General features: G+C 37.2%; 1 protein-coding gene across 1 annotated transcript in view; it reads left to right on the forward strand.

The window, feature by feature from the left end:
* The window catches only part of tmprss15 (transmembrane serine protease 15), a 195,244-nt gene that overhangs the window by 79,886 nt on the left and 101,722 nt on the right, over window positions 1–13,636 (forward strand). Inside the window, exons 11-12 of the mRNA XM_031896188.1 lie at window positions 2,954–3,104; window positions 12,951–13,092. Coding sequence (XP_031752048.1) covers window positions 2,954–3,104; window positions 12,951–13,092 — 293 coding nt within the window. The remainder of the gene's footprint in view (window positions 1–2,953; window positions 3,105–12,950; window positions 13,093–13,636) is intronic.

The following is a 13,636-nucleotide window of genomic DNA, read 5'->3' on the forward strand; positions in this document are numbered from 1 at the left end:
TGCAAAAATTTACACCAAAAGTAGACTCATCAATCGATTTGGAAGTCCACAAAATGCAAAAGTAAAACAACAGCTTGAGTCTAGTAAACTTGTGTGGAAATAACCATAGTTATGAGCTTACTTATCTTACACTTATTAACTATCTATGCAAAATTTCACACACCATTACACTGTACAGGTTTCTATGTAGGTTTTGTATCTGTGGTTTAACGGCCATTTCTTTAAATATATCAGCTCTTTAATAAGAAAATTGCATTTTATAATTTTGCCCCATAAATATCTACATGCTGTCTCTATAATGTAATAATGTAGGGGGGAGGGGGAGTATTTATGCAAACAGCATATTTCAGTTTGTTCAGTCAGGCCAAAGTTACAGGATCAGGGTTAGCTAGATCCTCATTGTTACCTTGTTACCATTGTTACCTTGTCCTGGGATGGGTATCCCATGGGTAGGGATAAGCGAATCTGTCCCCTTTCGCTTCGCCATAAAATTCTCAAAATGGCACAAAAATTTGTGAAACGGCGGAAAATATGCGAAACGCATTTGTCGCACATTTTTTTTGTCGCCCGCGTCTTTTTTGTCACCCGCAGCCATTTTGATGTGTCTTCGCCCATTTTTTATGCGTCCACGGCCAAATTTGACGCAACCGTGCCCAATTTGATGTGCAGCTAATTTTTTTGAAGCACAATGAATTCTTCTGTGGCGAATTTTCACAGACGTTTGGCTAAACAATTTGCCAATGGTGAAATGCAGAAATTTGCTGCGAATCCATGCCTGGTGAAAAAATTCGCTCATCACTACCCATGGGGATTCCTTGTTCCACACTGTTGTCTCATGACTGAAATAATACTAATAATACTATAATAACAACATTGAACAACATTTAACCCTTAAACAATACTATTTTAACCCCTCTTATATGCTCATGGGATCCCAACACACTGGTTTCACTGTTATTGGGTGTCATTACTGTAGTACAGGGTTTCTGAGTGGAGCCAGGGAAGTGGTTCAACGTGAACAGCACATTTGGAGGGAGGAGGCCCTCTCCTTGTTTGTCTCGAAAACAATGAGAATTCTGGGAAAATAACTATTTTTCTTTTCTGAAATTTCCATTTTTATAGAATTCAATAGGCTGAAGCTCACCTACTGGGTTTAAAGCACAGCTGAGGTAGCAGCTCATTAGAATCCAACTATAGATCTGTTTTTCACAGCCAGCTAACAGGCAATACAGTCAGTGGTTTGTTAATTTAAAATCTCTTGTTCAGCCTGTATGGTTTTGCCTGATATTTCAAATGTTACCATTTGTTTTCCAAGATCCCTAATATTTCGGATAAAGTAATGATTGCCAATGATTGGTCAGGGAACCTTTATTTTATTTCATTTGTTCTTCTCAGTATAATAACCCTCCCTTTTGGTCAAACAATCAGTTTGGTAAAACTCAAATTTCCCAATCCACTAAATGAATTATTTTTAAAAAATGTAATTTTCATACAGTATCTTTATTCAGCATTTCTGTTAAAGTCTTCCACTGCCCTGTTACATGGTTTTTAGTTGGCTGCAGTCATAAGAGCAAAAGACATATATAAACCCCATATAAAATCAATAATCATATCCAGGTATTGGATTCCTTATCTGGAAACCCATTATCCAGAAAGCTCCGAATTACGGAAAACCTATCTCCCATAGACTCCATTATAATCAAATAATTCAGAATTTTAAAACTGATTTCCTTTTTCTCTGTAATAATAAAACAGTACCTGTAATTGATCCCCACTAAGATATAATTACCCCTTATTGGGGGCAGAACAGCCCTATTGGGTTTATTTAATGGTTAAATGATTCCCTTTTCTCTGTAATAATAAAACAGTACCTGTACTTGATCCCAACTAAGATATAATTACCCCTTATTGGGGGCAAAACAGCCCTATTGGGTTTATTTAATGGTTAAATGATTCCCTTTTCTCTGTAATAATAAAACAGTACCTGTACTTGATCCCAACTAAGATATAATTACCCCTTATTGGGGGCAGAACAGCCCTATTGGGTTTATTTAATGGTTAAATGATTCCCTTTTCTCTGTAATAATAAAACAGTACCTGTACTTGATCCCAACTAAGATATAATTACCCCTTATTGGGGGCAGAACAGCCCTATTGGGTTTATTTAATGGTTAAATGATTCCCTTTTCTCTGTAATAATAAAACAGTACCTGTACTTGATCCCAACTAAGATATAATTACCCCTTATTGGGGGCAGAACAGCCCTATTGGGTTTATTTAATGGTTAAATGATTCCCTTTTCTCTGTAATAATAAAACAGTACCTGTACTTGATCCCAACTAAGATATAATTACCCCTTATTGGGGGCAGAACAGCCCTATTGGGTTTATTTAATGGTTAAATGATTCCTTTTTCTCTGTAATAATAAAACAGTACCTGTACTTGATCCCAACTAAGATATAATTACCCCTTATTGGGGGCAGAACAGCCCTATTGGGTTTATTTAATGGTTAAATGATTCCCTTTTCTCTGTAATAATAAAACAGTACCTGTACTTGATCCCAACTAAGATATAATTACCCCTTATTGGGGGCAGAACAGCCCTATTGGGTTTATTTAATGGTTAAATGATTCCCTTTTCTCTTTAATAATAAAACAGTACCTGTACTTGATCCCAACTAAGAAAATATTAATCCTTTTTTAAATAATGTTTTGTTGATTTTTTTAGTAGACTTAAGGTATGGAGATCCAAATTACGGAAAGACCCCTTATCTGGAATACCCTTGGTCCCAAGCATTCTGGATAACGGGTCCTATACCTGTATAATCAAAGGCACTAAGTTTGCCCAGGAGTAGTATCCAATAGCAACCAATAAGCTGAGTGCTTTTAAACAGGTGACCAGCAAATGGGAAAACAATTATACATCTACATCAATTTTTTTTTTTAATTTCAGGTATCACATGTATGGAGTCAATGTGTACCGTTTAAATGTGTTTAATATCTTCGCCAATAGCACAGAAACTATAATTTTTCAAAAAGAAGGAAATTATGGACCAAGTTGGAATTATGGGCAAGTGACACTATCTGAAACTTCTGGAACTGTGGTATGTATTCCTTTCCACTTGCTTTTTTAGAATAATTATTGGCCACAGAGCCCAAATATACTAAGCCGCATACTTTTAAATGAGGATTATAAAAAAGGGATACCATAATAAGGCACATCTAAAGGTGGCCATACACGCACCGATAGTATGTATATATGTATGTATGTATGTCGGATTGATTAGAGGAACGATATCGCAAGAGCGTTGAATATCGGTAGACCCATCCATCCGGTGGGACAAAAGATTTTGATCAGGCCCTAGCAAAATCTGTGTTTAGAGCTGAATTGTCAAACGGTGGAGGTAGAATCCCTGTTGTTTCTACCTCCATATCTGACGATTCAGCCCTGAACAACAATGGAGGAAACCAATGGTCACAGCAAAGATTGTTATTGGTACGTATATGGCCGACTTAAGGGTGATACAATTTATTTGGCAAGGCAACAGTAAATAGTATCAAGCCAAAACATCAATAATTCTACCCCCATCACTCAAAAATATTGCACCTTATACAGTTCCAACAAATAAATATCTTTAATATAATCTTAAAACAAGTGCAGACATCTGCAGATTAGTGATGAGGGAATCTGTACCGCTTCGCCATAAAATTCGCGAAACGGTAAGAAAATTTGCTAAATGGCGAAGTATTCACACAACGCATTTGTCGCAAAATTTTTTGTCACTCACATCTATTTTTGTTTGTCGCCGCAACTATTTTTTTGTTGTCCGCACTTTTTTTACGCAACTGCACCCAATTTTGACGCGACTGCGCCCAATTTGCCACGCAACAAAAAAATTCCGCACAACAAATTTTTCTGCGGTGAATTTTCACTGAAGTTTCGCAAAGCAATTCGCCAATGGCGAAATGCGGAAATTTGCTCATCACTACTGTAGATACATTGCTATGCTATGTATGGCAATGTCCATAACAAGACAATGAAAATAATACTGTTCTGTACAGCATGTTAGTCTATACTTGTATGAAGTTTTAAGACATATTTGAAGGACAAAGAATGTCAAAAGTACCTGTTGCCCCCAACCTTTGTAAATTCTCACATCCCCTGATTGCCAGTTTGGACTACTAGTAACTAGTGGACTAAATTTACCAACTTGGTTCCCTTGGGTACTTTACTGAAGGGCTATCCCCTGCAGTTGTAAATAATACTGTTCTTTAATTATAATGTTTCTCTATCTATGGTTGGGTGGCTGACCTAAAGATACAGGTATGGGATCCATTATCTGGAAACCCATTATCCAGAAAGCTCTGAACTACAGAAAGCCCATCTCCCATAGACTCCATTTTTATCAAATAATTCAGATTTTTATAATGTATTTCCTTTTTCTCTGTAATAATAAAACAGTACCTGTACTTGATCCCAACTAAGATATAATTACCCCTTATTGGGGGCAGAACAGCCCTATTGGGTTTATTTAATGGTTAAATGATTCCCTTTTCTCTGTAATAATAAAACAGTACCTGTACTTGATCCCAACTAAGATATAATTACCCCTTATTGGGGGCAGAACAGCCCTATTGGGTTTATTTAATGGTTAAATGATTCTCTTTTCTCTGTAATAATAAAACAGTACCTGTACTTGATCCCAACTAAGATATAATTACCCCTTATTGGGGACAGAACAGCCCTATTGGGTTTATTTCATGTTTAAATGATTCCCTTTTCTCTGTAATAATAAAACAGTACCTGTACTTGATCCCAACTAAGATATAATTACCCCTTATTGGGGGCAGAACAGCCCTATTGGGTTTATTTAATGGTTAAATGATTCCCTTTTCTCTGTAATAATAAAACAGTACCTGTACTTGATCCCAACTAAGATATAATTACCCCTTATTGGGGGCAGAACAGCCCTATTGGGTTTATTTCATGGTTAAATGATTCCCTTTTCTCTGTAATAATAAATATAAATAAAATCTAAAACAAGCTAGAATAAAATGAATATGTTTTAATATCTCTTGAGCGTCTTTAAGAGACATAGCAAAATGTTGCACTCTTGCTTAAACCTTCAAAGCCACATTTCTTCGTCATCTTCGCCAAATACGCAGTCATCACAAATGAGCCATTGTTTGAATAAAGGTCTTTCGGTGATGCCGATGGTATTTAAATGTTGTGGCTGAAGAAATATATGCAAATAGAGTGTGAATGGGTAAAATTGTTCCGGAAGACGACAGAAAAGAGCAGTTACAATGGCTTTTTTTTTTGTTATAATGAAGTCAGAAATGCATTGAAGCCTGTGTGCAAATGTATGTTTAATGATTGAATACAATAGCATGAAAGTAATGTATAGTCTGAGCTTTAGATTCTAACAGTTTATTTATCAAGATATTCCACAGTTATTAACATGTGCTAAGTTATATTCTGAGGTGTTATAAAAATGGTCAAGGTAAGATGAACCCTTCTGTAATATTAATAATCCAAACTAGAAACACAGCATTTTATTGGTATGTTAGTTTCCCTAAAGCACAAACCCATTCTAAATTAACTGTTTAAGCTATATTTTTTAAGCTATATTTTTTAGAATAGAATAGAGCCACAGCTTAGAATAACCCTGGGATATCACCAAAAAGTGAAGTTAAGCAGACTGAACACCGTAGCTAGATGATCAAATTCAGCCAATTTCAAGAAGTCAACGCATGTCAACCCCAAAGCAAGCAGTTTTGGCTTATTACATGATAGTGCAATCCCACCAAATCCAATCAATCAAAACTAATAACACGGTTGGTCAATGAAACTAATCAGCAGGTGTGTAGGGTTACTGACCAAGGCAGAAAAGGTTAGAGCTATATAGCTATCCAAGTTGCTGACTTGTTGGCTGTAAATTGTGGGATGGTGAACAATGAAGATTCATAATACAAATATATCTAATAAAAAAATAACTGGAAAAAGCCATTTTTTGTTTATACTTATGCAAATGTTTCCAGTTATGATTTTTTTTTTATTCCCACAATGCACTATTAAGGAGGGTTCTTTATATATATATATATATATATATATATATATATATACTGTATATATATATATATATACAGTATATATATATATACAAGTATGGGATCCGAATTACGGAAAGCCCGTCTCCCATAGACTCCATTTTAATCAAATAATTCAGAATTTTAAAACTGATTTCCTTTTTCTCTATAATAATAAAACAGTACCTGTACTTGATCCCAACTAAGATATAATTACCCCTTATTGGGGGCAGAACAGCCCTATTGGGTTTATTTAATGGTTAAATGATTCCCTTTTCTCTGTAATAATAAAACAGTACCTGTACTTGATCCCAACTAAGATATAATTACCCCTTATTGGGGGCAGAACAGCCCTATTGGGTTTATTTAATGGTTAAATGATTCCCTTTGCTCTGTAATAATAAAACAGTACCTGTACTTGATCCCAACTAAGATATAATTAATCCTTATTGGGGGCAGAACAGCCCTATTGGGTGTATTTAATGGTTAAACGATTCCCTTTTCTCTGTAATAATAAAACAGTACCTGTACTTGATCCCAACTAAGATATAATTACCCCTTATTGGGGGCAGAACAGCCCTATTGGGTTTATTTAATGGTTAAATGATTCCCTTTTCTCTGTAATAATAAAACAGTACCTGTACTTGATCCCAACTAAGATATAATTACCCCTTATTGGGGGCAGAACAGCCCTATTGGGTTTATTTAATGGTTAAATGATTCCCTTTTCTCTGTAATAAGATACAACTAAGATATAAATAATCCTTATTGGATGCAAAACAATCGTACTGGGTTTGATTAATGTTTTATTGATTTTTTAGTAGACTTAAGGTATGGAGATCCAAATTATGGAAAGACCCCTTATCCGGAATACCCTTGGTCCCGAGCATTCTGGGTAACGGGTCCTATACCTATATATATATATATATATATATATATATATATATATATATATATATATATATATATATGTAAAAAATGCTGATGCACACCAGGAAAATTTAATCAAAAAAAGATACTTATTTTATTTAGATCGACGTTTCGGTCCTCACCCGGGACCTTTATCAAGATAGAAAATGAGCAAACATATATATATATATATAATGAGCAAACAAAATATATATATAAAGCACAACGGGTTCCTTGGATGATCACTTCTATAGAGAAATCTTAATTTTACCTTGTTAGAGATGTGGATTATCTGAAATAGCAGCGAGTTTGTGCTTATAGTAATAATTGTTGCAGATAATCACCTTTGTGAATAGGGCATCATTTGGTGGAAATATTAATTCCTGGTTTGCTTAATGTTCCACTTTTCAAGCTTACTTAACATAAATTTGCAAATGTACAGTTGCATCTAAGGTTTTTAGTTATGCATAATTGAAGGATTTAAAGAGTTATTGCTGAGACATTTTAATTTTTTATCTGGAATAACACATTTGCATTTTGGATAAATGCTTTTTACAGCCTGATGTAGGAAACATTTGTATCGTTAAAGGTGCATCTGGTATATCTGCTTGTTTAATATGCCGCTAGCCTATGGGAAATACTCATACCTTCAGTACCTGCCACCTTTCCTGGTAACTCCTGATGTAACTCTGGGCGGGGACGGGGTTTGGTATCAATTTTGAGTCTCAATTTTGACCCAGGCAGCCCATCCGAAAACCAGGCTTTCCAGGTCAAAACTGGACAAGTGGCAAGCATATGCCTACAGCATAAATGTTTTTTTTTCTTAAAAAAAAGTACTGTTCCATGTCTCCTTTTCAATGGATTTGTGAAATTCAGGGAAAAATGTACTCATTTCAGCTGGAGAATCTGAAAAGATTGCCAGGAATTCTTATTTTAACATATTAATAAAACACTTTCATTTTGAGGAAAGTTTTCCTGACTGTTAGAGATACAAATAAACAAAAGGAATTCTGGGACTGATTTAAACCACACGGTGACTCCACCTAAGCTTATCAGCCTGCCTGCACTACACTGATGAGCCCCAAGAAGAGCCTTACCAAGGTGATTAATGGCATTGCACCCGTACACTTCTGCACCCTTTTTGTGTTTGATTTGTGCACCCTGGATAGGTGTCATAGTCCTCTGGGCTTGACCCTAGGCCAAGACTTGGTGGTTCTCACCCTAGCTTCGGCGAAGGTGGATCTGCCCACACATCCTGTTCATTGGCGAAAGCCTTGGACACATGAGCATCGGAGCCCATACCTTTGGGTAGGACTCACAGGCAATGACTCAAAACTGATCGAAACCGGTCTGTAGTTTGGAATCTGATCAGCTATTATCCTGGCTTCTGCTTTAAACCCAGTGGGTGAGGTTTAGCCTATAGGAGAAACCCATGTAAATTGGATTTTTTTAGGAGTTTGGAATTCATTCCCAGAATTCCTTTTGTTTACCTGACTGTTAGGAAAGTGTTAACAATTGGATATCTGTATAAGTGTGTTAAATTCTTCAGAATGGGTTTATCTACTTTGGGCATTATGCTCTATGGGGTGTTAGCCCAACACAGAAAATACACAGAAAATGAAAATAAGTTTATTTTACATAAAGCCTAAAATGAGATAACAGGACAGGGTTCAGGTTGGGCAACAATTGTATTATCAAATGTCAATAGTAACTCTGATAACTAGTTCTGAGCGAATGAGCACATTTTTGGCCCAGTTTCGCAACAAAAATTCACCAATGGCGAATTTCGCCACAAATTAGTGATGAGCGAATCTGCCCCGCTTCACTTCACCGAAAATTTCAGCTCTTGTGTTTATGGTGCTTATTAAATGCACCTTCTTTCCTAGATTTCTAGAACCTTCTCTCTCTTCTGGCAATGATACTTTGTAATAGTGAGTATTTATGAAAGATAACAGTTTAGTAGAATGTTTGTATCTAAACTATTGGGACCAAGAAACCTTTAAAGGGACGTAGCCCCAGATCAGTGAATTATCAGACATAAATAAAAGGCAATGGCATGGATGTAAATAAATATTGCCTTTTAGGGCTCTGGCACACGGGGAGATTAGTCGCCCGCGACAAATCTTCTGTGTCTTGGGCAACTAATCTCCCCAAATTGCCATCCCACCGTCGAAAATGTAAATCGCCGGTGGGATGGTATACGCGGGATGGTATATTGAGCCGCTGCGTATGCCATCCCACTGGCGATTTACATTTTCGCCGGTGGGATGGCAATCCGGGGAGATTAGTTGCCCGAGACACAGGAGATTTGTCCTGGGCGACTAATCTCCCCGTGTGCCAGAGCCCTTATTTTTAACTGATTATTCATTGATCTGTTGCTAAGACCCTTTAAAGGTTTTGTTGGTCCCAATAATTTAAAAGAAAAAGGACACCCCAAATCAAAATCATCTGTGTCCCATTTTGGGTTTAGTAAGTAATGTTTGTATGTAGCGAACCTAAAAAAAAAGTTCGCGAACATGTTCGCGAACATACGCCAAAACCCGCGAATATTCGCAAACTTTGCGAACCCCATAGACTTCAATGGGAAGGCGAACATTAAAAATAAGAAAAGCCATTTCTGGCCAGAAAACTGATTTTAAAGTTGTTTAAAGGGTGCCACGACCTGGACAGTGGCATGCAGGAGGGGATCAAGGGCAAAAACTTCTCTGAAAAATACTTTGTTGGCACAGAGTTGCACAAAAAACGCAACCTATTCTAGCAAAAATACGTGGCTTTTTTGCTATGTCGCGCTTAAACACCATGAAAACGGGATTTGGGGAAAAACGCCATGTGTGACTTGTGCGGCGTATTGTACAATACTTTTGCGACGATAAAAAACGCAGTGGAAAACGCGGCGCGAACCCAAACTGCGAACATACGCTGAAAGTACGCGAACAAACGTGTTCGCGAACACCCGATGTTCGCGCGAATTTGTTCGCCGGCGAACAGTCCACTACATCTCTAATAAGGGGTCATGAAGATATAAGGTTCTATGACTTGGTAACATTAGCCCTTTATTTAAATAATACATTTGTTATGGGAGGGGGGCATTTATGTATCAGTTCATTTATTTCTTGTTATGGAAACATACTACAATTGTATGTTGCACAATTTGAAATGCTCCACTGCTTTTAGCTGGTTTTATTTAGGTTGAGCCCAAGGGAATGGGGTGGCAAACAAGTTTATATGTCTGCTTTTCTCACATGATTTATATATAATGAGCAATAAGATGACATGCCCTGATTGCTGTTATATGGTGCCTGGTATCTATTTTCTTTTCGTTGTCATAAACTTTGTAATCTTACAATGCGGCATAAGGTGCTATGTTTTTATTTATAGTAATATAATTATTAAACCCTCAATTAATTTATTTATATTATATAACTCATTATACAGGTATGGGATCTGTTATCCGGAATAATTCAAATTTTTAAAAAAAAATTCCTTTTTCTCTGTAGTAATAAAACAGTACCTGTACTTGATCCCAACTAAGATATAATTACCCCTTATTGGGGGCAGAACAGCCCTATTGGGTTTATTTAATGGTTAAATGATTCCCTTTTCTCTGTAATAATAAAACAGTACCTGTACTTGATCCCAACTAAGATATAATTACCCCTTATTGGGGGCAGAACAGCCCTATTGGGTTTATTTCATGGGTAAATGATTCCCTTTTCTCTGTAATAATAAAACAGTACCTGTACTTGATCCCAACTAAGATATAATTACCCCTTATTGGGGGCAGAGCAGCCCTATTGGGTTTATTTAATGGTTAAATGATTCCCTTTTCTCTGTAATAATAAAACAGTACCTGTACTTGATCCCAACTAAGATATAATTACCCCTTATTGGGGGCAGAACAGCCCTATTGGGTTTATTTAATGGTTAAATGATTCCCTTTTCTCTGTAATAATAAAACAGTACCTGTACTTGATCCCAACTAAGATATTATTACCCCTTATTGGGGGCAAAACAATCCTTTTTGGTTTCAGTAATGTTTAAATGTTTTTTTTTATTAGACTTAGGGGCCCATTCATCAATGTATGATTGAGTCCGAATACAAAAAATGTATATTTTTTCTAAGTTTTAGAACTGTGCGTATTTTTTACAATATTTTCGTCGATTTGCGCAACTTTTTCGTACTTTGCAGGGTGCCATTGAGTCCTATGGGAGACTTTCCTTGGGCCTGGTTGGAGCTGCAGAGTGCCATTGAGCCCTATGGGAGACTTTCCTTGGGCCAGGTTGGAGCTGCAGAGTGCCATTGAGCCCTATGGGAGACTTTCCTTGGGCCGGGTTGGAGCTGCAGAGTGCCATTGAGCCCTATGGGAGACTTTCCTTGGGCCGGGTTGGAGCTGCAGAGTGCCATTGAGCCTATGGGAGACTTTCCTTGGGCCGGGTTGGAGCTGCAGAGTGCCATTGAGGCCCTATGGGAGACTTTCCTTGGGCCGGGTTGGAGCTGCAGAGTGCCATTGAGCCCTATGGGAGACTTTCCTTGGGCCAGGTTGGAGCTGCAGAGTGCCATTGAGCCCTATGGGAGACTTTCCTTGGGCCAGGTTGGAGCTGCAGAGTGCCATTGAGCCCTATGGGAGGCTTTCCTTGGGTTGGGTTGGAGCTGCAGAGTGCCATTGAGCCCTATGGGACTTGAGCCGGGTTGGAGCTGCAGAGTGCCATTGAGCCCTATGGGAGACTTTCCTTGGGCCGGGTTGGAGCTGCAGAGTGCCATTGAATGGGAGACTTTCCTTGGGCCGGGCTGGAGCTGCACCATTGAGTCCTATGGGAGGCTTCCAAAATCATTCACAGAAGGATCAAAGTCAGACAAATAAATCCCATAGGGGGACATCTTTTCAGTACGAGTTTTTTTACACCAAAATATGATTTTGTAACTAAATCATGTAGAAGTCAATGGCAGATGTCCGTTTTACAACTGGAAGATCTTTCTTTGCTGTGGTTTTAGAGGTTTTCTGTTTTATTTATGCTGGCTTTTGTAAGACAATGTGAAAAAGTCACGGTTTTCTTGTGCCAATACAAGAAAGTTGTGGAGTTTGAGTTTTTCCATGTCTCTTTTTTTGGTTTGTTAATGCTTTTTACAATTCGGATCTTTTGATAAATGACTGACATCCGTGAAAATGAGTTTAGTCATGGTTTTAAAAAAATAACAAAAAAACTATCAAACCACAAAAATCCAAATGTATTGAGACGCAAATTATAGGAAGATCCCTTATCTGGAAAACTCAAGGTCCTAAACATTCTAGATAACAGGTCCTATACCTGTAGTATTACAACTAGCATAAAGTATTTTTCATTACTTTTTTGGCACAGCAGGTCAAAGAAAACATTGCCCTAAGATTATCTTTTTTTTATTTCCAAAAAACACTTTCTTGTTAAATCTCCAAAATACATAATTCAAAAACTGCTATTTTCTGTGTTAAGAAAAGGGCTGTCTAACCTGTAGCCTACCATCTGCATCTCTTTGACAACATCGTAGCATCCCCTTGACAGAAAAATTAAGTGGCCTCAGGACATTTCAGTTTAAATTATATACCGTAGTTTTTCTATGACTGGGGTGTCCTAGCATGTCAAATCCGAGCTGATAGCAGCTTTAGTTTTTTTAGGAAGTTAAGACATTGTGTGTATTGCATTTATAAAAACAGAGAGAGTCTTTTTCACAGCTGCGATATGAAGTTTTTAAGAAGAAGAGGTCAAGTATAAAGTAAATAAACAAAGACTAAAATTGATCTAAGACTTAGGTGATTATGTTGTCGATATACCCTTCATTTCAGAGAAAGACAGATAAGACAGAGGCAGAAAACCAGATTGACCTGTATATTCTTCTTGCATGGTGAAGATATGGCTAAATAAAAGAAGGTAACCGTAAGGGCATTCAATAGTTCTATGTTGTTCCTAAATACTAGGTTGCATTTGAAGCCATTCAAAACCAGCGTTTTGGGGACATAGCAATAGATGACATTGGCCTGTTTCCCGGAAGCTGTAATGAAAGTGGCTTTCCTGAACCAACACGCGTTCCTACCGTTCCAACGACTGCTCTCCTGCCGTGTAAGTACATTGCGCACTCATTTTTTATTTAATAATATCCTTAATTATCTACATCAATAGTCGAATCTCATAGCTATTAATGTGCGCTGGTTTATGAGTCATATCCATTCCTCGGCCCCCTTGGTACATATTATACTATGCTATGCATTTGGATCATGTTTTAGAGCAGTTATTTTGACAGATGGCAACACCGAGCCGTATGAGAAGTGGAGTGGGATAATTGGCTGTGTTGACTTTGAAATTCATAAAATAAATCTGTCTTCTTTGGTTGACTCTCAATTTTCATTGATGTGCACTTTTCTTCTAGATCGTCTTTGCCATTAATGCACTGCTATAATAAGATCTTCATTTATAATTTTCTACCAGAGCATGACACCTTCTGCCATTTATTTGGCAGATCATGAAAGTGTGTATTTGTTACTGCCATGGCTTTATTTATTAATGTTTTGAATGGATAAAATAGAAAAAGTGTGATTTAATTTCTCATCTTTGTAGAAAACGTATAGATTTAAACATAGCAACGACTATACAAGCATCTGGCGCT

Source organism: Xenopus tropicalis, chromosome 2, assembly GCF_000004195.4.
Source record: "Xenopus tropicalis strain Nigerian chromosome 2, UCB_Xtro_10.0, whole genome shotgun sequence".
Lineage (NCBI taxonomy): Eukaryota > Metazoa > Chordata > Amphibia > Anura > Pipidae > Xenopus > Xenopus tropicalis.